This window comes from Caloenas nicobarica, chromosome 15 (assembly GCF_036013445.1).
Source record: "Caloenas nicobarica isolate bCalNic1 chromosome 15, bCalNic1.hap1, whole genome shotgun sequence".
NCBI lineage: Eukaryota > Metazoa > Chordata > Aves > Columbiformes > Columbidae > Caloenas > Caloenas nicobarica.
The window spans coordinates 11,328,379-11,352,031 of NC_088259.1; the positions used below are offsets into that span (position 1 = coordinate 11,328,379).

Genomic DNA, 23,653 nt, shown 5'->3' on the forward strand with positions numbered 1-23,653 from the left:
CCAATCCGGGAAGCGGCATGCTGCGCAGAAATGCTTTGAGTCACTTTGTGGATATAAATACTAAGTTTATGCTCTCCCAGAGCCAGGTCTGCTTTGCCCATATACGGTCCACGATCAGCGCTGCCTCGGCTTTGCTTCAGGGGCCAGGAGACATGGGGATTCATCCCTCCGTGGGAGTTTTGGAGGCTGCCAGTGAGTCGCAGGGCTGTGCATGGGTATCCATGCCACACACACGGAGATCTGTGCCCTCAGGTCCATCCCAGCGCCGCAAACTGGAGGGCTGGGTCCCAGGCTGCCGGGCTGGAGCATGAGGAACAACCATCATCTGCTTTTATAGGAGCAGCTGGATGCACACAGCCGCCTGCTGATGGTTTTAGCAGATGTGTCCTCCCCGCGTGCAGGAAGGCCAGGAGACCTTGGGAACAGGCGACCGCTGGAGTCACTGGGGGTTTGGGTGGGGAGACGGGGGGAAGTTTTTAAAAAGTTATACAAAGACACATGACGAGTGCTTGTGTTGGGACACGGTGGGCGGTTGAGTGGGGACTCGGTGGGATTGTGGCTGTGGCAGGGGAGTATCTGAGGGAGGAGGGGCTGTTCGTGTGACAGCCTCGGGGAGAAGGTCGGGGAGGGGTTTCGTACGTAGCAGAGCAGCTTTACTATTGCAACAACACATTATCAGTAGGGTAAAACTAACCTGTCTCACGACGGTCTAACCCCAGCGGCCAGCCCGGCTACCGGGGCAGCTCCTCCCCGCCCGGCGGGGGCACCACCGAGCTGCCCGGGCCCACAACGCCGCTGTGCGCCGGCGCTAGGACCCAGCCGAGCCTCACGGGCCGGCGAGGAGAGGGAGGGGCTACCCGTGATGACAAGCCGAGCCAATAAGCGCTGGGCCGCTGCCGGACTCATTTGCATCCCGGCGCGACGCATCCAATGAGCGCGCGAGTTGCCGGCCGCGCTGCGCTCGCCGCCGCCCCGCCCGGGCGGGCGAGGCGGTCGCGGCTCATTCGGAGAATGGCCGCGGCCACGGCGTGCGGCTCCCCGCCTCCCCGCCCGCCCCGCGAGCAGCCGCCGCCGCCGCCGCGGAAGCGGGGCGACTCCCGGCGGCGACAGGCCGCCCTCTTCTTCCTCAACAACATCTCCCTGGACGGCCGACCGCCCTGCCCGCCGGCCGAGAAACAGCCGTCGCCCGCCGGCCCGGGCGAGGGGGAGGAGGCGGCGGCGGAGCCGGCCGGAGCCCCCCCGCGCCTGCTGTCCCTGCCGCCCGCCTGCCAGTCGCCGCCCGCCCTGCTGCTGCCCGGCGTCCCCCCCCTCGCCGCCGCCGGAGCTAGAGGGGAGGCGGACCCCCCGCGCGGGGGCATCTTCCTGCCGCAGCTGCTGGGCGGCCCGCTGTGCCCGCCGCCCCCGGCGCCGCCCGCCCTGCCGGGGATGCTGGTGCCCGCCAAGCCGGGCGCCCCGGGGCTGCTGAGCCCCACGCAGAGCGCGGCGGGCGGCGGCTTCGCGCTGGAGGCGCAGCGGCAGAGGTGAGTGAGGGGACGGGGCGCGCTGGGCCAGCCCGCACACCCCCCCGCCCCCGCCGGCGGGGCCGTCCTGACCCCGCGGGGCGTGGGAAGCGGCGGGACCCCCCCGGGGCCCTGGGAAGAGAAGGACTTTCCCAGGGCCCTCGGCCGGCCGGCGGCTCCGGGGGGTGGGGAGCGGAGCTTGGGAAACGGCCGCCCCCGGGGAGAGCGGCCCTGGCAGGCGGCGCCAGCCCCGGGAGGGAGCAGCTGCCCCGGGGCAGCCCCGCCGGAGGTGTCCCGGGGAGATTCGGCCTTGCAGGAGCCGGGGAGCGCTGCCCCCGGACGCGCGGCTCAGCCCGGGGGATGCGCGGCTGCCTGCGCGGAGGATGCCCCAGCTGGCGGGAGCGCCTGGCGAGGGGGGTTTGCAGAGTGTTTCACTTGCTGAGTCTCTGGCTGCAGTTCTGCCGTATCCTGAACCCTGCCTCCTGCTTTTCCCGAGCTCGGTTTTTGCATTTTTCCGTTTACGGATGAAGCCGACGGAGTCATTGCTCGGTAGGACTCTTCCTCGGTGCAATGGCCACAGTGCTAATGTAGAGCCTTCTGATCTCTGATGCCCGTCTATGCAGTAACTCTAGATATTAATAAATGCTTGTGTGCTGGGAACTTTGAGTCAGCCTCAGGGAGGGTGTTCTGGCCTTCAGTGCAGGATTACCATCGCATTTCCAAGGGACTTCTATCAGCCTGACAGTGTTGGTTTTCTAATCGACTGGAAGGCGGGCCCTCGCTCAGATCTTGGGGATTTGAGCTCTGAAGGAACTCTTTTCAGGCCTTTCCTTGCATAAAGAGCTTTGTAAAGTGAGCTGGTCCTCTGAGCCTGCAGATAGGCAGAGCAGTATCAAAGTCTCTGTGGTCTTTGTAGTGGCTTCCAGAGCTTTGTTAGCGAGCTGAAATAGAGATGTTGTCTGTGCTTTAAAGCTGGGGAGCTTTGCTAATGCCCTAATGGGTGTTCCCTTTCAGTGTACATCTCACAGTGGAGGTGTTCTGAGTATCCTAAGGAGATGTCTCCTTGGAGGGTCAAGCGAATTTAAAGAGAAGTAGCTATTGGTCGGTACAGTCTGGGGTCCTCTTATGTGTCATCCCTACTGGGTATTTTCCTTCTTGAACTGTCATTTACCACCTGTTGCTTTTCTTCTTGTAATGGAAGGGGTCTTTTTTTCTGTACTTCTTGCAGAAATTGAAGCTGGAGATGCTCGATGGTGCCCTATGTGCACAGGTTGCGCTGTTGTGCACCGCTTGTTGAGCAGGAAAGCCTGAAGCGAGGGGGTTGCTGTGGCACAGCTCCTTCCTAGCACTCCAGTCCACAAAAGCCAGAGCAGTAGCTGCTGTCCAATTCATTTAATTGCTTTAATATTGTAGGTAAAGCTCTTGAAGGCAAGTTTTGCATCAAGTGTGTGACATTCGGTGTGCCTATACATACTGAGTTCTGGGCTGATGGAGTTTGTATAAATGGATCAATCCTTCCCCCTTCCCACGTCAGTAGGACACTAAGAAAATATTCCTAGGATCATCTCATATGGTGTCCTTCTTGCTTCTTTCCTTGGCATCCAACTTTAGATGTTATGTTCCACTATAGTAATTCTAATCAATCCACCTGAAAAGAATGATAAATCAGAAATAAAAGGTAGAGGTAAGTGTGAGGAGTGGGGGAATGAAAGGGCTTCTATCTGAGTCATGACAGAACAGACCATGAATATTCAGCTTGGAAGAGATGGCTGAAAGGGTATATTGTATGGCATTAATCATTTTGTGTACCGCTTATGAGGGTGATTTGGAGTGAGAGTTCATCTATTTTTTGTCTTTAAAGAAGAAAAGAGTGGAGAACATCTGCCAAAACTATCGGGCAGAAGATCCACATTTTCACATAGCAATACACACATTTTCTGACACAAGGACAGTTTTATACTGCCTGTGGGGATGTGAGACCCAAGGCGTCTACTCCCAGTCACACTGGGCACAGGAGTGGGTGAGATGGACCATCCCTCTGTAATTGCGATTTCACATGCGACTTGCAGGGTGAGGGACTTGGAGCACTTTATTTTTTCTCTGACGGTTCCATGGCTTGCTCTGCACCGAGCATCCCTTCATCCCTGTGGAATGATGGTGTCTCCTCTTGTTGCAAACACACAAGGAACGGTTCAGGGACTTTCCTGTGGGACAGTGTTGCTTATGCTGCTTCCATTTCTGTGAGTGATGTGCTGTTTGAAAAATAAGGTTCAGAAATCAACAAACAGTTGCAAAATGGGTTTCCTTTTATTTGGACTCAGGAATCTGGGCATCACTTTGCCGTACAGTAATGTTGCTACGCTCCAGATAGGTTAACTGTGCATCATGCAAACATAAAGGTGCATGAAGTCATCAGAGGGAAGGGGGAGGCGAAATCCGCGCTGTGACTCTGGACATCTAATCTGTGGTGCCCACTTAAGGCAGCTGCTTCCTCAGAGTCCTTTTTTAGTCACTGTCATGAGCTGCTTCGAATTGCCCTCTGTGGAGCCTCCATTAAATGCAGCAGGAACATGGGCTGAGGGGTCTCTAGATTTGCTCCGGCCGTGTTTGGTGAGCAGTGCTGTGCCCGGCGATTTCATCGTGCTGGGGCTTGGCCTGATCCACAGAGATCGCTTTATCTAGAACTGACAGTTTCACCAGGCAGAGCTATATTGCAAAACTTGACCTAGTTCAGCTTGCTTGCAAAGTTGCAAGAAGGTGATGAGAGTGGCAGCACAGATGTGATGGCACCTCTGCTACAGCTGCTGCTTATTGATTAGCAACGGGTGGGATCTTTGGTAGAGCCCAAGGAATGGGTGATCTGCTCAGTTGACATAATGTGGAGTTTCTCAGAGTTGCTCTGGAGCTGTCAGGTCCTTTAGGATGGAAACTTTGGTGCACGCTCCCACGGAGGCACCGTTCAATCTGTTTCATTGTGCTGCTGGCTGAGCGTTATAAACTTAATGACTTTAACCTTCTATTTTTGTTTTCCTAAGGAATGTTCTGTTTACAGAATCTGAAATTACAACCGTGTTGTTATACTAGCTTGCTTAATCTGCCTGCCATCCCTCCTCCCTTCTCCTTTTCCATCTTGCCCCATTCTTTTGTTCTTTCAAAGAACAAGCCTCACAAAAAGCAGTGGAGGGCGGCAGCAAACAGCGAACAAACCGGCATTCACAGATTTTTAATGAATTTCTGCAGCTGGGTCTGAAACTGGTAGAGCTTTCTGAGGAAACACAGATAACAGAGCCTTGAAAATAGCCAGGTTATGAAAGCAGGAAGAATGGGAACAACAGCCCAGAATGTCAATGCTGCTTGTGCTTCTGAGGTTTCGCTATAGTGCAATGTAAAGCAGCTGGTTTTGCCATATGTTTGGTGCATTTTGTTGAGCCTAAGAATAAATACAGAGACTAAATTATTTGCATCTGATGCTTTAATGTCCTTGGTGTTCAGTGGTCAAGGAGCCAAACACTCAGGTTTGTGGTTGCTGATAAATCAGAAATGACTGAGCTAATTTAGATCATTTTAAGGGTGGGAGTTTAAATAGCAGTTGATAACAGCAACACTTTGGACCAATTCTGCTTTTAAGTGTTAATTGGATGCCAGATTGCTGACATAGGTGTGAGCAAATTAGTTCCTTGGAATGACAGGAATGCTTGGTCAGACTTCTATGCTTATGATGGTTAATGTGTTGTTTTGTCCTACTGTCAGCTTAGCTGCTGCTTTCACTTTGAGACTATAAATATTTACAAAAAAATTTGCTAATAAAGAGATTTTGTTGAGATGGATGAAATGTAATGTTTAAAAGCCTTACTTTTAATTTCTAAGCCTTATTTGGAATAAGTTGAGCACACATGGTGCTTTTCAGGAAGCAGCAAGATCTGTCAGAGCCTTCGAGCTTTGACCTTTCAGGTCACAGAAGAGCAGACTGAGATGTGCTGCTTGGGGCTGAAAATGAACGTATTTGAAACCTGAACTTTACTTAAAGGTCAGCTGAAAAGTTAAGTTTGCTTCGGCAGTTTTCTCTTGTATTTGCAACTGCAGGTGAATTGCATGTGTCCAATATTAAATGTTTGTAATTTATAGCTGCCTGTAGTATTTGTTATCTGGCATTCCCAGCCAGGTACGTTATCAGAAGTAAATTGTATGCCTAGTGGGAGACTTGGAGATCAGAAATTGCGCGTTCTGGTATCCTGCACACCTCTCCTAAACACTGCTAACACCGAGGTTATTTGACATCTTCATCTAAAAGAGTCCAGAGGCTTTTAAAGTAACTTTGATCTTCAGGCAGGAGGAGTCTGTACAGAATTAACTGTAATTGCAGTTATTTCACCAGCTTTTCACAGCGGTGGTGCAGGTGCCCCAGCAGCAGGTTTGGAGATGCTCTGAAAGTGCCATTTCCACCTTTTCCTTTGCTCCAGCTCCCAGTTCCTCTGAGCAGGAGGCGATGAGGGTGGTTGGAATCATGCTGTCTTGCTTCTTCAAGTCAACAAGTCATCAGCAGAGAGGGGAAAATGCTACCAAATGAAATGTCAAAAGCCAGATAGCTTAATTTTGGGGAGGAATTGGTGGGGTCCCATTTTACACCTCCAGCAAGCAAGTCCTGTAGGAGTGTTACGATCAGTGAGAAGAGGACATGTTTAGGTTCTTGGGGATCCTTACCATGACTTTACTGAGCCCCAAACTCCTTGACAATTGCAGAGACGTGGGCTGCCCAGACTTACATCTACTTTGCCAGCCAGACAGCTGCCTCACTCGGCTGTAGGTGAGGCTTCTTCAGGGCTGTTGTGTGCTCATGGCACTGCGACTGAACCGGTTCAGAAGAGTTCTCAGCAGTGGTGAGCTGTTTCTGCAAGTTTCTGTGAACTGTGGGATGAGGCAGGGAGGGAAAGATCTTTGCTTTCTGTTTCCAAGAGTAGTTCTGAGCTACAGATGGGTTCTTCTCTGGGTTTGGGTATGGTTGGTTTGCTTTAGAAGGGAGGGGCAAAAAGGTGGAGGGAGAAGAGGAGACTCTTGCATAATTCTCTTTTTATTTTTTAATTTCCTGCAGTATTTGTTTTAGTTATTAAATCTTGAAGACCTAACCTCAGTTGTCCCGTGTTTCTCCATTTTCCATCTGTCACTCAGTTAAAGCCGTGCGGCTGTCAGACTGAGCGAGCTTGCAGATGCTCGCGAGCCTTCTTTTGAAGGTTGTTCTGAAGTCTTCTGACTCTCTAGTTGGAGTTTAAAAATGCAAAATCTGACATGCACACAGGCATAATGAAATTTGGATTCTTTAATGAGGACAAGGTATTGTTGTTAAGCAGGTGACTGCAGATGGAGGGTGCTCAGCTAAAGCCACTCACTTGCTATTCAAATGCAAAGCTTTAAATTCCTAACCTTTGGTTTATAGCTGTTGTGTGTATAACTTACTGTAAGTTATTATAGTATGACCTCTGAAAAAAGATGTTAAATGAGAACCTTTGGTCTCGTAAGTGCAAGTGAAGCATTTCACAAGTTATCCCTCTGATTCCTGAGATGTATCGAGTCTTCAACACACAAAGTTTGCTGCCAGCCGACCCCGCTGCCTGAGGCTGAGATCCCGGGGGTCTGAGCATCCCGAATGTGCAGCCACCTTCTCCGGGGAGCGTCCCTCCCGGGCCAGCTGGGGCTCTGTGTGCTGGTACCCAGCTCAGCCCGGATCCAGAGCTGCCTCCGAGCTGGGCAGATGTTTGCCAGCCGCAGCATGGGCTGAACTGCTGCTGGTCAGAGCGGTTTGCTCGCCAGCACAGACAGATTTGCACTTGCTCTGTTGTGGTCGCTGCAATTTGAGCATAAAATTTTGCCCTGCTGAGGCTACAGCCCTTTGACTGTGGGCTGGAGGAGATGAGTGGTGTGGCGGTGGGAAGAACCAAGTGCCCATAAAAACACTGGGAGACTTCTCTAAACTGTCTTTGATGGGGTTTCCTCCAGTCACCTGTTTTTAATTTTATTCTCCTTCTCAGTTAAAAGCTTATCTCTTTTTTTTCTTCCTTTTTTTTTTTTTTTAAATTTTAAAGCTGAAGGCTTTTATTCTAATAAGGTACGTGATGAAATGACAGCATCAGCATCATCTTTCGGGAAAGTGCGTGAATATTTCTAGCATAATGCCCACAGAGTTATCAAGGATGCACTTTGCATTCACTCACCTGATTCAGTCAGTGGTTCAGGGCTTGGTGAGCAGAGCACAAAGCGCAGAGGGAAGCAGGTTGGTGAGCTCAGAACTTCTCCACAAACTGGCAGAAATTTGGAGAAATACGGTTAGTGGTTGTGTCCTGGCCAGCACATCTAGTTTGCCTTGTGAGAAGCAGCTGGGATTTTAGGAGTGGGCTTTAGAAGTGGGCTCGGGGCAGAGCAAACCTTCCATCTGCTTTGGTGGCTCTGTTGCGACAGATGGCTTTCATAATCCTTACTGGAAGGCATTGTTTTATCCTTGGATTGTCTGAACACTCTTAGCACCAAAACAATGTGATTTATGAAAGGCAATGAATACAAAGCTCGTTTCGTAGTAGAATTAGGTCTTAATCATATGCGGTTGTGAATCAGCAGTGAAGCAGCAGCCGCTGTGAAGAGCGTCTTAATTTCTTTCCTTGTTAGTGTTTAAAACTCTCCAGGCTTAGTGAGCTTCCCACTTACTCTGCCTCCACCTTCATTCAAATTATACTTCATTTCTGTTCCTTCTCTCCTGGCCTATGCGGTGCATGCCACGTTCTCTTTCTTGCACGTGGCTTTCCTGGTGGCTGAGTGCAGGATTTTTTCCTGGCTGTTGGGGACCTGCAGGAAAGCCCCTGGGACCCCTTCAGTTTTGCAAACAAACCTTGAGTAAGAGCACAAAGGTGGAGGAATTGGGCCTCATCCTGGGGCCTCACAGAGGGACCTGCTCTGAAGCATAAAGTACTTCCCATGCTCATGTGGCTAATTTGGGTTTACTCTTTAAAATGAAGATTACTGGCAGAATAACTTAAACTAACCCTGCTGTGGGACTTGTATTTACTCTCTGGCAGTGTGATACTTAAACAAATGTCAGAACAAGCTCTTGGGATGATGGCCTGCGATCCAAACGGCACGTTTGCAGTGCCATAAAACAGTGAGTAGCTGATTTGTAAGGAAGGAGCGATTAGCTGTACGCTTACTATCATTTATGCAGAGTGTCTTCCACTTGTTGAACATCAGAACTGAAACCCTCCGTCCGTGAAAACAGCTTGCTCAGTGCTGGGCACTTCATGGTGTAGGTTCTTTGTCAAAGTCATTTGTTTCACCCAATATGTGGTTTTGATGGTGATTTAGTATAAATGTGGTCTCTGACTCCTTTTGGTGTTAATTACTGAGAGCTTGTTGCTACCGGTGAGCTGCACTCGATGTGCTTGTGAGCTGGAGCTCGTTAACGTGAGCACTGGGGTGGGAAGGTGTGGGGCACAGGGACGAGCTCAGGGATGCTCAAACTCCGATATGCAAGCCTGAAAACACTAAATGTCTCCTGGGCTGCGTGAGTAATGGCGGCTGCGAAAAATTAAGCTTAAAAACTGGAACTGTTTTTCTTAATCCCTTGACGCCAGTATTTCACCTAGTCTAACTGAAGTGCAGTTCATATTGGATTGCTGGCTTGCCCGTGAGAAAGGAAAGCTATACAGCTTAATCTTTAAAATATGTCTTGGCAAAACAAATCTGACAGGTATGTCTTTCTATTGTAAACAGGATTTGGGATCTGGATTTCTTGTGCAAATTACCTTTGACAGTTGTTACTAAGCTAGTGCTTCCCAAAAACAATAAATTATTTTTGTCTTTGTTATATTAATAACTCAGCCCCTTGACAGCTGTGATTATACCGAGGCATGTAAAGGACCTTACAAAGGGGCATCTGTATTAAAATAAACGTCTTTCAAGGGAGAAATAAGAAACCAAAATCTATTAGCCCCTAATTACACGGTAATTAAAAATCCTTGGCCTCTTGCATTCTGCCCATCTATAATATTAACAGTGCGTACGGCTAAAGAGCAACAGAGGACACGAGCCTGGCTGCTGATGTGAGCGCGGTGCCCGGGGCTGTGTCCCGCAGAACGGCGATGGATTCTGTTCTAGGATTCTACAGATGCTGCTCCGTGTGACAAAAATCAGTCCCCTGCCCAGAGGAGGTCTCAGGTCCTGTCACTGTCTTGGAAGGCTCGTGTTGCTCGGTGATCCTGGGAGTGATGAGGATGAGAAGTCAGGGCAGAAGATGAACTTGAGCAGCTGTATTGGTGAAAACAGCTGGATGCTGATTGAACTCAGGGTGTGTGCTGGGCTCGGAGTGCAAACCTGGCCGTGCGAGAGGTGGGGGTGAACTGGCTTACTGGGGAGAATCCCAGTAAGGTTTTAGAAAGAAGAAATTAGAAGAAATGCAGGAACCAGAAGGGCAAAACAGACAAAAGCTTCAAAACAGCCAAATGGCAGCTGCACGCAGTGGCTTAACATCAGTGGCCACTGCAATTTAAAGACCAATATTAGAAGTTAAAAGGTTCACGAGGGCTGTTGCAAAGTGTGGGAGTGCTGAGCAGGGACGCAGGTGCACAAAGGGCTGTTCTGCTGTCCCTTGGAAGACACGGAGGCCCAGGAGCAGGTGTGGACGAGGCTGGCGTGTGCCTGAAGCCACGTCTGATAGCACAGGGTTAACATCTCTTATGCATTCTACTTATTATCTGCTCAAGAATGGCCATCTTGGATGTTTCCAACTGCCCTCAGGCTTCACCCTTGTCCTCACGGGTGCCTGCAAGTAGCCCAGCCGGTGGGTGGGAAGGGGAAAATGCTCCTGGCAAGCTGTCGGAAAGGTCACTGCTCTTTCATCTGGAGCTGTGACTTAACCAGCTTTTTCCATTCAATTCATAAGACGGGACACACAGGGATTACCGGCGCTATACATAGGTTGTTCTTAGCTGTGTCCTGTTCTGCTGGGGACACTTGAGAGCTGTGTCGACCTCGGGGACAGCGATCCTGAGTATTTCTTGTCCATTGTTTGCCCTCTGGCCAGAGCAGGAGAGGACAACTCCAAAGCTGGAAGCTCTCAGAAGTTGGGTTTCCTCAGTGGGAAATCCATCAGAAAGGATTAACGTGTGGGCTGGCTGCTGCTTCCCAGGATGGGAGTCAAAACGCAACTCCGAACTTAGTTTTATGGGGTTTTACCTGAACACAAGGGGCTTTGTGGGTTTCTAAAAGTGCATGTTTAGCTCCTCAGGAATTCGGCAGCGGGTTTGGATTGCGTGTGTCCGTGCGTGCACGTGGAGATAAGCTGAGGCGTAATCCAGAATTCTTCTGCGTGATAGCCCCTTATCTCGGAGCATATGCCGCACTTGTTTTCTCTCTTGTTGGGTCCCTCGGAGATTCTGGCTGTGTAAACACAGTTGCTGGCTTTAACATTCAAGTCCTGGGAGGGTCCTGCTTTACTGGCTCCTAAATTAGTGGGGGGGAAGCTCTTGGCCAAGGACGTAGAAGCAAGAAAACCCTCTAGAAATTGTCAAGGAAATAGCTGGTACTGGCTAACAAGTGTTTGGACTTTCTTTAGGATACTGTTGAAATTACACAGAACTCACTAATGCTTTAATATTGGATACTTTGATTTCTAATTATCAGGTAGCATGTCGCTAAGGGTGTGTGTACGGTAACATACAGCACGTGTATAACTTTGAGTATTCTGGCTTAGTATTTAGGTTGCATTTGGCAACAAATGCTCTGTGTAAACTACTTAAAATCCTTTGAATTCCAGTGGATCAGAGCACAAGCAAGAAGTGTTATCCCAGGTGAAGCTGCTTAGCACAGGATAAGTGACTCAACATTTTTTTTTTTTTTGTCAAAGCCAGCAGCTGCTGGAGTGATCCTGTGCTGTTTGTTGTCAGAGTATGGATTAGCTGCATGAGGAGAGCGTTCAAACTAAAAAAATGAATGTATTTATTAATATATATAACAATAAGTGCAGACTACTCAAAAAGTGTGAAGTGTTGCAATGCGCTCCAAGTACTGTGCTACCTAATCAAGAAGGTCTGTACATTAGTGGCAATAAGGAATCCAGCAAGCCTCTCCTGGGCTGCAGCGGGGAGCTGTTTCTATAAACATCAGCGTGAGCACAAAAACTGTTCCAGGCGCTCTAACTTGGTTAGTGAGATATCTTTATGTACACCTTGTTTTGAGATTTGAGGGAGAGTGCCTTGCTTGGTATCTGGGATTCCTCCAAGGTGACAGCTTCACTTGAGAACAGAAAATATTCTTTAGAGGCGTAGCTAAAAATGAAGTTTCCTGTTGGCAGAGTGGGGATGAGTCATCGTGGTTTGGAGCGGAGGGGCAGGATCTTCCCTTCCCTGCAGCAGGTTTTGACTTCCAGATGTGCTCTTAGAGCAGCAGGTTGAGGTGTTTGTCACCCTTGTCCCCATTACTGAGAAAACGAGGTGATGTTCAGCAGGTGTAATGATCCAGACAGGTCCCATGGGCAGCTGCACCTCCAGCACTGGAGTTAATGGTGAAGGTCTTGCTGTGTCTCTCCCAGTCCGCCCAGTTACTGACACCAGCATGGTTTTACAGAATGATGTGCTTTTTTTCATACCAATGCCCGTTGTGGTTGGCCTGAGCTGTGTTTTCCCTTTGCTCTCTACACATGGCATCTTCGTCTGCATCTCGCCAGGTCTCCCCAGGAGGGCCGGAGGACTCTGGGTGTTACCGACTGCATTCGTGCCACGAGGTTCGAGATTTGCCTTCACATTTCATGAAGGTTTTTGTTGCAGGTTAGATGCCAAAGTAGACTGGAGAACTGTGTATATGTGAAAGCATTAAAATTTCCTGTGCAGTTCTCCCTGAAAAGCAAAAAAAAAAAAAAAATTATTTTAATACTGAAGTGCAGGTGAAGGGCGTTGAAGCTGTGCCAGGAATGTTTTTCAGTAGCACCCTTAGTGCTGTTGATTTGTAGGAGGCAGTCTCTGGCAATTCTGAAGCTGTTAGTCCTGTGGGAGGATGTACCTCTCTTGTGTTGACAGAAAGGAACACTAATTTTTCATCCTCCTACCTGTTTGAGTTGTGATCTTTTTTTCTTTTAAGAAATTCACAATTCATTTGGAAATCTCTACCACACAAAGAATGACTCGACTTTGACAATTGTCATGTATCTTACTTTGTCAAAGTCTATTTTTTTTTTTCTTAAATGTAATATCCTGTTATTGTTACACTAACTCGCATGATTCCTACTATTATTCTCCTTGCATCTTCCCTTCTGGGATTTCAGATGGGTACCGAATACTCTTTGCTTTCTCTAATAGCCCTCTCTGTAGTTTTCCAGAGAGATCTGTCGATTTTATTGAGCTATCTCGGTCTGTCGCCTCCTGCAGCTGGACACAGCTGTGTTCTGAATAGACAACATACACAGATGTTCAGTCATCATACAGATATATCTGTATCTGTCCACAGACTGATAGGAAATTACTTACTCCCCTGCCTTGATGAGGGGCTTGGGCGCTTTGTGATATTTCTTGTAGGATTTTAAATGAGTATTTGAAAGCTTTTTAGGTGTTTAAGTTCTAGGTAGGTGGTGTTATGTGTTGAAGATAGTGAATGCTCGTTAATGCAGTTGGTCTAAGTATGTACTGTAGGGGTCCTGGAGGGGGAGACACGTTCTTGGCCTTTTTAGGAACTCGAAACTCTTAATTAAACACTCTTCCAACAACAACAACAAAAATCCCCAAAACCTGCCATTTGTCCTAAAAGCTCATAGATCTGTTGCAGTTCATAAACTCAGAGGCCATGAACTAATATTGTTCACTCTTCGTGGTGTTGTACATTTTACAGAAGGCGTTTTATCTCCCAGCGCTGCTCTCTAGACTTTTTAGAAGACGTAGTGGAATATGCCAGTGTACGAAGGTACTTTTTTTTTTCGAAAGCAGCATTAATTTCAACTCGTTGCATGCAGTCCTCTCCTCCCTCCACCCTCTTCCACGCCAATATGAGGTCCTGCATGCTAGTGCTGCCATCTGATCATACAACTGGCATGACTATTTTTTTTTTTCAGAGCACTTAACAGTTTTTGTTGGGTTTTTTCTATCATTCTAGAACCAAGCATATATCTGGGTCTCCAAGACACAAAAGTTTGAAGAAGATGCACTTCATCAAGAACATGAGGCAGTATGACACCAAGAACAGCAGGTAAGTTGTGGAGATTCAGGTGCCTCCTGGACTCAGGTGCAATAGGTTGTGCTCAGAAGTAGATTCTAGTTCAACACAATTAGCCGTTTAATTAGGGGATATCCTTGGGCTCTTGATAATTTCATACTTAAATCTATCAAAGGTGGTAGGTGCTCATATCTGCTACATCTGCAGCAATATTGTGATGGTTCTGCCATCCTGCTCCAAGGAGGTTAAATCATTCTCCTCCTTATTTCTGGCACACAGAAATATTAGAGCTGAGGGGGGTGTAAGGAGGATGGCTTGATTTAGCCAAATTCTTAGCTCATAGTTGCTGGGCAGAAGGGGGAGCTGCGTTCATATTTATTATTAATAGAGGTGTGAGACCTCATCTAAATTGAAAATATTATCTATATCTTTTCACGAGGTTTATGTAAAAATGACATAAATATAGGTATATATTTAAAGACTGGGATCTCCTTTGAGAAGCTCTCGAGGTGATGGCGGTTCCCGAAGGCTGGGGTTTGATGTAGAGCTCAGCTCTAAGGACCTACAGAGTCAGAATGAAACCTCTGCTTTCCGGAACCATAAAATTCATAGCAGTATCTGTGTGATTTACAGAACAATTTAAGAGTTCTGTGTTTGTGCTCCACAAAAAGCTGTGTTGTAACTTCTGCGTCTTAATTTTGGTCCTGATCTTTTCCTGTCTGCTTACAGGATAGTGTTAATCTGTGCTAAACGAACACTCTGTGTGGCTTTTTCTATCCTACCTTATGGGGAGAGTTTACGGATCAGGTGAGTTTTGTGAAACGCCTGGTCTATTGTTTGCAAAAGATCTTATTTTTAAATGTGTATGGTTGGTGTAGCTCTCCTGTTTTCAAGCAGGTGGACTTACTTAACTTACGGTTTATGTGTAAGGACAAGAGCTTGTTATCAGAGCAGGAAAATCAGACATTGCCACAGTGTCAAAGTGTTCATTCAAACTCCAGGAGAAAAACAGTGGAAAAGTAGACTTTTCTTCAGATGTTTATTCACAATTTAAAGCACTCCAGTCCTGTGAAATCCCTGAAACCAACTCTGAACAGATGTGGTTTTTAGGACTTCCTATGCTCCTAAAATGAGCAGAAATCAACTGTCTTTCGTGCAACAAACCATTTTTTTTCAGCATAAAAACTTGCAGAGCATCAAGGAAAGATGCTGCCACCTTCACTGGAAACCCTTCAAGGTTTTATAGGGAAGTTCCATCTCAGGAAATTTAGAATGCTTTTGGTTTGGTTTTTTTTTTCAGCTCTCCTAAGCCATGAATGTCATTGTTTGCAATCTGAGAAAAAAAGCAGCAGTTTAGACTGATACTGCTTTTAGTGTTTGTACTACATATGTGTATAGAACTGTCAGTATGATCACTTACGAGAAACAAAACTGCTAACTGGATTTCTCTGCAGCTTTGCTTTGCGGAGTCAAAGTTGATTCTGTGAAGGTCTATGATCTACAAGTAATGCCATAGAAAATACTGATTTTTGTTCTAATCCCCTTTGGCAAAACAATTGTGTTGTCACTTCTGTCCTGTACATAACTTATGGAGGAAGGAAACGGATGTTTAGTGGTGGGAATTGTATTGTATGTAAATACACTTGCTGTAAAAAATAGTCGATGGGAAAATATTCTCTCACTTCATAGAAAAGCAGCAAGGTCACTGGAGCTATTTTAGAGCAGTTCTGCACGCTCTGTCGTTCTGCATGTAAGCTGGCAATGCAGTTCTTCCACTGAAAGCTGCTTTTTCGCATTGGAACATAGGTGACAAAGCTGCCTGCAGAGTTCTGCTCGCAGCCCTAATTCTGAATTTGAGCCTGTGTGCACAAGGGTTGGAAAATTGCAGTTGAAAAGGCAAGTTTCTAATCCTGGAAAACTAGTTAATATAAGTCATATTGGCTGTTAAGTGTTTGAGCATTAGCATGTTACAAATGGTATGGTCTTGTGCATAAAGACTGCATTTTAAAAAAGTTCACTTTTAATGGGTATATTGGTACAGATTTGAGTTAAAATGAGGCTAAATCTGATTCTTCAGTGAATTGACGTCTCTAAATTTTGAAAGGAGTACTTAATTAATGCTTTCTTGGAGATGGGGTTGAGGGATGCACTGTTCTCATGTAGAACTCTGACCTGGCGGTGTTGGCCGTAGGTAGTGGGTGGACTCTGGTGTTTGCCGTAGAGGAGCCTGGGCTTATGCTGCATTTTCCAATACTGCATTTTCTTATCTGCATTTAGCGATCTAAAAATGGAAGCACAGAAGCAACGACATCCTTCTGGGGGAGTTTCAGTCTCCACTGAGATGGTGCTTGGACTGGAAGGCGTAGAGCTGGGTGCTGATGGCAAGGTAAGGAATTTCTTTCTCTTCTTTTTTGGTCTCTTGCTCTGTAATGCCAATGACCAAACAGCTGACTGGAGCTGGGGGCAGCAGAACCATTTCATGCTGGGGCAAATCGCTTAATTTATGCAGTACTTTGCCATCTGTAAAGTGAAAGCTGTAACTTTTCGGAGCAGTTGGAGTTTGTTTTGATCTTTAAACTTTGAAATGTTTGGCCCGTGATAAAGCTGCTTCTGAGGAGGCTGTTGGAGGCCATGATCATTTCTGCTTCTGTTTTTGAACTGATTTAATTCTGGTACCTCAGGCAACATGTGAGTGGTGTTTTGAGAGAAACATGGGTGAAATTTTTACCTCTTTAGTTAAATTTATGCACTACCAGAATTTTACTGATGTGATTCTCCCCTTCTCTTTGCCACCCCACTATATCTTCTACAACACCTGCACACTGCATCATGGAAGCAAGGCATTCCTCATCCAACTTTTCCCTTTCTTCCTGTCCCACAGTTTCAAGGCCCCCACTCCCAAACACAGATTCCAGGAGACCCTGAGCTGGGAAATCATAAATGTCTGGAAATAAGCTTTTCAAGAAATTTTCCTTTGAAACTACTACAACTTTCTCTTCTTTAAGGTTGTGTCCTATGCAAAATTCTTGTATCCCACCAATGCCCTAGTTGTTCGCAAAGCCGACAACCATTGTGTTGTTCCCTCATGTCGAGCCAGTGCTTCACGGAGTCTTCCCGGATCAAGATATAAACCTGTGACAGCAAAAACGATACCAGCAGGAACAGACATTGGTAAGGACAGTCACCAGCTTTGTCATTGCTGTGCACACAGCAGAAAATGTTTGTCTGAAACAATTGCAAGTGATAAAGTGTGTTATTTAGGAAGGACATGCTGCAGCTGGAAGGAGACTGGTTTTAGTGAAGCCTAGTAAAGCAGTCTCGTTAATGAAGCATGCATGATGAGCCTGAGGACTGAGAGTTGCACACACTCCTTACATCCTCTATATATCCGGCCTAGTTCTGTTTACACAATTCAAGGAGCACAAAGCTGTTTCCTTGGAAATGCGAAGTTTCATATTACTCAACAAGCAACATCTGGTGTAGGTTGGTACAGGTGATTCTCCTGGTCTTCTAGCACTGTGACAATGTATGAGCCAAAGAGCTTGTGACAACAATCGCTTGTGTAAAAGACCAAACCTGACAGCTCTGCTGTCTGCTAGATTATAGGCGAAAGAATTCAGTCTCCTGCAGTTGTTTTCTGTGCATATTTGTGGATGACAAACTGTTGGTTTGCACTGAGTCTAAAATGGTTCGTCAGGCACTTGCTGGAGAAAGAGCTCGTGCGGTTTTTAATAATTGTAATACCTGACTGGCGCGTTCATGGAATGCAAACAGGTGACGGTAGCTGCAGTTTGCCTGTGCTATGGGATCTGCCAACACAATGTTTGCTGTTTGAAAATTCTTTTTTTAAGAGGAAACAGAATTTAAAGCTCTGTCTCTTTTGCTTTCCTCATCAACTTAGGAAGTGAAGCTGGGGAAGCTTCAGAGTACGATCCAAATCTTCTGGATGATCCTCAATGGCCATGTGGAAAACATAAACGTGTTCTCATCTTTGCCTCTTACATGGTGAGTGACTGGCATACCTGAACAGCGGAGTGAGAGAGTGCCTGGAAGGTCCTCCTATAAAGAACTTCTTCAAGGAAGAAAACTTCCAGTAGGAAGAAAAAGTTGTGGGTTTTTGTGAATTGATTAAGAAAAATACAAATATTTGGGTTTGTACACTCAGCTTGTTGAGGACAACCTCACATGTATCTCATGTTGTCATTTGCTTCTTGTAACCATTCACTTACTATTTTTTTAAGATCGTCTGTGGCTGAGATTCAACATGTTCTGTTACTTAGGACATTACAGAAATGTCAAATGCAGGTGTGCCTTTGCATTAGTGTCTTTGGAAGACTTGGCTGTTGAGAAATGGTAAATTTTGTTTCTTGTGTTTCAGACTACAGTCATAGAATATGTGAAACCCTCGGACCTTAAAAAGGATATGAATGAAACCTTTAGAGAGAAGTTTCCTCATATCAAGTTGACGCTGAGCAAAATTAGGAGGTAAGAGACAAGCATCGAATAACAGGAACTTCTGTGCTGTACAAGGCTGCTTTTATCTTCCACTTGTGTGGAGCAAATACTAGATCTATTAATAGTAGATATGATTAAACACTAATCTTTTGTTGCCATTTGAGTTGAGTGTAGGATGACAACCCTGTACAGGAATGTTTAGGATGCTGAGAAAGGGTAACAGTTGGTTTTCATAGTTCAGTCTAAAAGGGTTTTGTTTCACCAACTGTGGTGGACTAACACTCATAGCCAATTAACAGTGGAGCAGCATTAGCCTTGAAACAAATATTGTAACCTGATTGTCTGGCTGTAGTGCAGTCCTGCTCTGAGTTGTCTTTCTGGACCCCTGGGCTATTTTCTCCTTTCAATTACCAGGCTCACTGATGACCGTGAACTCTAATAAGATTATAGGATAAAGAAGAATGTTAGGTCTGGGGAGTTGTAATAAAGAAAAGCATTTCATGAAGGCAGGACTATGCCACACTGAATTCCTCATTTTCCTGGAAATGTATCTGGCTGCTCATCAGCAAGATGTAGTGTTGCGCTTCCCAAGAGCTGTAGTCCTGCCAGTATCGCATGGCAGTTAATGCAGTTGGGACCTTCTGAAATAGCTGGCTTAACCACGACTCTGCTGAATCACCAGGACTCTGTGTAACTCTCAGCGCTGAGCAGACACTCAGGCAGAGTCTGTGTGCTGCCGGCATCCTGCATACTCCTCTTTGTAGCTGCTTTGAGTAGTGTCCTTGCACAGAGAGCTTCTTGCAGGTGCAGCACGGATGGCAGCCCTGACGGGCAGCACACACCGTAAAGTCTGCCTTAATGCCGAAGTGAAATGCCAGCTGTTTTGGGAAGGGCGTAAGCCAGTCTGCCTTCCCCTGCAGATGCGGTTCCTCCAGGAGGTGGGGAGCAGACAGGTCTCCATGCAGCAACTGCTGCGACACGCACGGCTTTGATGTGGTGTTCTGTAGGTCAGGGGTGTTCGGTCTTATGAATCACAAACCAGTTTGGGAGCCCATAGGCAGCCACCCAGGAGTAGCCTGTGTGTCAGTGGGGCAGCCAAGCCCCTGCTGTTTATGGGCAGGTGGAGAACTGTTCTCCCGCAGCAGATGATGTCAGCAGGGTTAAATCTGTGCATCAGCTTCAGCTTGCTGCCAGCTGGGCTTCTCCACTCTGGGATAATCCACATCACAGTTTTCCAAAGAGGAGTCTTGCCTGGATGCTCTTCTGAGTTCCCAGGCTGCAGTATTTCTACAGCATTTCATAAAAGCCGTCGTGTTTGAGAAGGTGTCCTCTTTTCCTGTTCCCAGTTTAAAGAGAGAAATGCGGAACCTGAGTGAAGAGTGCAATCTGGAGCCGGTTACAGTCTCCATGGCTTATGTTTACTTTGAGAAGCTTGTCCTCCAAGGCAAACTCAACAAACAGAACCGCAAACTGTGCGCTGGTGCTTGTGTTCTGCTTGCAGCCAAGATCAGCAGCGATCTCAGGAAACATGAAGTTAAACACCTTATAGATGTAAGTACAGGAGACTTGTTTCAGGTATTGTCAAAACCCTCTATTCCATAGAACGAGACAAACATTAGAGCCAAGATTTGCAGCAGTGAATGTCTGCATTTAAGACCAGCCCTTTCAGTCAGTTTTTTGTCATTAGGGCTCTTACTTGATTTTTCTTTATTTTAATTCATTAAAACTACCTGACTGGTGCAGTCTAATGTCCTACTGATCCTACAGCGAGGTTATTTTTACATTGACTGCTTCTCGGGCAAACATACGTAGCTGTTGTGTGGGTGTCACAGCTGAGCTGATAAGCTGGTTTACTTGTCTGATCCTTGGCAACACTTTTGATTCTGTAGGTGCAGCCCTGACCATGTATCACTGACTCCTATTTTATGCTGACTTAATTGAACAGTGCATATCACTGAGTCCTGTTTTATGCTGACGTAATTTAACAGCGCATTGGTATCTTGTGGATTAACTGGTACTTTTTCCCCTTCTCTCTTTTAATAACTATCATAGAAACTAGAAGAGCGATTCAGATTCAACAGAAGAGATCTCATCGGTTTTGAATTCACCGTCCTTGTAGCTTTGGAACTGGCTCTCTATCTTCCTGAAAACCAAGTTTTACCTCATTACAGACGGCTCACGCAACAGTCGTAACCAAAGCCGCGTTGCAGCTGACAGCCAGCAGCGCTGGGGACGTCACTGAGCGCTGGGGACGTTGCCGCTGGCCTTTCTGCGCCGCTGTGTGCATCCTGCCACAGCCGCGGCGGGGTTTGGAGCCTGCGGGCTGCGATTGAACTGTCGAGGTGTGTGTTATGGACACGTGTGCCAAGCCTGGGGGATGGTACGAGAACAGTTATTGAACTTTATTTTCTTTTGGACATTTAAAGCACAAATATTCACCTGTCAGCTGTCACGGCTGCTTATTATTCCTTATTTATCTTTTTGGTTTTACTAAAACTGTTCTTCGCTATGAAGAACACTATGGTATTGTTTCCTTTTTTTTTTTTAAGCTTTTATTGTATTCCTTGAAACTAAAGGAAGCATCACTTCCATTCCAGTGCACCGTGAAGTTCAGATGTTTCTAAGAATCCTCTCGCATTTTTACATTAATGAAATGCATACTTTATTTTTTTAAAGATGTGCCTAAAACTGGCTGGTCCGGTACCAGTTCTTTTTAAGTTAGTTATGTTATTTAGTGGGGAATCCTGAATTTGTATAGCCATTTATTCTTTACCTGCATTGGCCTTGCATATAAGGAAAACAATTCCAGTATATCTGCACTAATGATACAGGGGGCATCTATTCTCTACTATACTATAGGTCTAGAAGTAGCAAAATTGAAACTACTCTGTTCCAATTTAGTTAACTATTAGTACTTTAAGAACATATATTTATTTTAAAAGGAAGTATTGTTTGAAAATGTGTCATGAAGTACCACATGTTGAACAAGGCAGCTGCAGCAAAGCGATTGCCATCCTAATTCACTCTTCAGTGGAAGATTAGCCGTGGACTAAGAGCAATTTGCTGTCAAATGTATAATGATTTTTATCTGTTTCAGTGTTCATAGTCTGAAAGAAGCACCTTTTTAGTATGACTGTATTATATATGGTCTTACATGCTCTGAGCAAATACTTAAGTCAGTAGAGCTACTGCTGCCAAACTAAGCCAATGAAACAAAGCATGCTCAATATTTAAAATGCTTTTTTATTTTATTTATTTCACTCTGTTCTTCCAAGCATTGCATCACTGTGGTGGTCCTCATAAAATTGGCATTTGTTGCACGTCTGAACAGCCACTTTAAATGGCTGGTGCCCAGCAGTGCTCTGATGCTTACACAAAGGTTAAATAACTTCTCTGACCATTGGCTATTCCTTCATTTATTTTTTAAATGTCTGGGTTGGGAATGAACTCTTGATTTTATGCGGAACCTTCTGTGATATTGGCTCTAGGGTTTATTTTCTGAAGCAATACTGGGGTACAAGTAACCGTGTCCATTTGCAAGGAACAAAACTGATGCTTGGCTATTGCGACTGAGAAATGTGTAATTTGAGTTTGACTCCTACGTGAAATACTAGACCTTGGACTGAGGTGAGGGACCTGCTATCTAATATGTAAAGTAATGTAAATTCCTGTTCCTTGTATTAAGTGTTGGTTATAGCCAAAACCAAAGCTGAATCTTTGTGCTTCAGCTGTGTTTTATCTGAAGCTAATTTGGCTTCATTAGAATTGCAGCAAACTTTACTGGAGTCCCTTCCTCTTTAGGGCTCAAAATGTATTTTTTCGTATATAATAATTAGAGTCACTATCAAATCCTTTGTAACTGTGTTCAGCTGTATGTAGCTTCAAGTTATTTGTGTAAAATTCAATATGCTTGTGACTTCTCTCTAATGCAAAAGGACTTCCCAGTCTCCATAAGTGAGACAGTAGCTCATAAGTTAGACAAGCTTGCCAGTTATCTTCCAAGAGGTTTAAAAAATTGCCTACTAGTTAAACTTTCTACTGAATATAACTGTCCTTGCATGCAAGAAATAGTGATGTAATAAACATCTAGTGTATGATGACCTTCAAATTAGTAAACAGAAGTGGTCCACCACTTCCTAAAGAAGTAAACTGAGCAAAGAAATTTCTTACACGGTATCTCCAGAACTAGTAAAACACTTAGGTTAGTATGAATAAGAAATTCTTTGTCTGGGAACTTCTTTGTTTAGTGTATGAAGAGTTTTCTGGAACAAAATTAACTTTCCTTTCTCACCATCTAAGGAAAAAAAAATACACTTTGGTTTGCAACACTTTGCAGTCTTTATTCAGTGGAAGCTTGTCTAGTTGCAGTGGGCATCAGGCTGGAGTTACACTCCCTGAAGTTACAGTTTCTCATCATAAACCGGCAAGTTTTGTTTTCTTTTTCAGAAGAACAAATTAGGATAAGGAGCACTAAATTACAGGATGCTTTATGTTGTCTAAAGGTTACTCTAAACATCAGCTTGGGCGCGTGCCGTGTTCCTGAGCATAAAAAGCTGTTTGGAGCACAGGCCAAAAACAACTTGGCGTAGCAAACACTGGGCTGGTGTCTCTGGCGGAGCGCGGGTTTAGGGCCAATGCCGTCCTGTGACGTTGGTCTGTGCCTCATACATCGGAGTCTGTGCAGAAACAGCCCTTCTGCAGGGATGCGGTAACTTTTGTCTGTGTGTTGATTTTTCTGTTTCTAGAGCATAGCTCGCAGTCCTGTGTTGGAATCTTTCTCTTTTCCCCGAAAAGCTGCCACCGTGTGGCAAAGGACTATTATTACCTTGTGCGTTAATAAACCGGGACCCAAAATATTAATAATATGCTGGCCTGACGTTTTCCCAGCCCAACTCCTCTTGTTTTGCAGAGAAGTGCTGGTTTATGCCGAGGGTGTTTCTGGCGCTGTGTACAGATGCTGGAGAACTCTCTGGAGAAGAGGCTGTTGTACATTGTCATGTCAACAGTACTGGGTTTGTCTTACTCCATTATTTTAAAGTCTTTGTAGCCCGTTCCATATTTTCCCCATGAACTTGTGAGGTTAAGACGCTGTGAAATAAACACTGTTTTGATACGTGTTTTGTAACCAAACATCTTCTTTTGGAGTGGTTTTTCCCTGTGCTGGGGCTGGTCGGGAATGACCTATTAGAGAGCAGTGTAGGGGAAAGGGACCTGGGGGTCCTGGGGACAGCAGGATGACTATGAGCCAGCATTGGGCCCTTGGGGCCAGGAAGGCCAATGGTACCTGGGGTGGATTACTCTATATTACTACTCTGCCCTGGTGAGACCGCATCTGGAATATTGTGTCCAGTTCTGGGCCCCTCAGTTCCAGAAGGACAGGGAACTGCTGGAGAGAGCCCAGCGCAGAGCCACAAAGATGATGGAGTGGAGCATCTCCCATGTGAGGAAAGGCTGAGGAGCTGGGGCTCCCGTGTGAGGAAAGGCTGAGGGAGCTGGAGCTCTTGAGCTTGGAGGAGACTGAG

General features: G+C 46.0%; 2 protein-coding genes across 2 annotated transcripts in view; both read left to right on the top strand.

Annotated features, from left to right (window-relative positions):
- The window catches only part of RPS21 (ribosomal protein S21), a 116,862-nt gene that overhangs the window by 88,055 nt on the left and 5,154 nt on the right, over nt 1-23,653 (top strand). The gene's annotated exons all lie outside the window — the stretch shown is intronic.
- CABLES2 (Cdk5 and Abl enzyme substrate 2) lies at nt 1,012-23,226 on the top strand. The gene is made up of 9 exons (XM_065645523.1): nt 1,012-1,520; nt 13,617-13,709; nt 14,406-14,483; nt 15,954-16,062; nt 16,682-16,847; nt 17,578-17,681; nt 18,055-18,161; nt 19,478-19,682; nt 20,184-23,226. The coding sequence occupies exons 1-9, from the start codon at nt 1,012-1,014 to the stop codon at nt 20,322-20,324; spliced, it is 1,512 nt and encodes a 503-aa protein (XP_065501595.1). The 3' UTR covers nt 20,325-23,226.

Excerpts from the sequence above, each read along its gene's own strand:
- CABLES2 (XM_065645523.1), top strand. The coding sequence starts at position 1,012 with ATGGCCGCGGCCACGGCGTGCGGCTCCCCGCCTCCCCGCCCGCCCCGC. Across the intron at positions 1,521-13,616 it reads CTGGAGGCGCAGCGGCAGAG|AACCAAGCATATATCTGGGT; the intron begins GTGAGTGAGGGG and ends CTATCATTCTAG. Across the intron at positions 14,484-15,953 it reads GGGGAGAGTTTACGGATCAG|CGATCTAAAAATGGAAGCAC; the intron begins GTGAGTTTTGTG and ends ATCTGCATTTAG.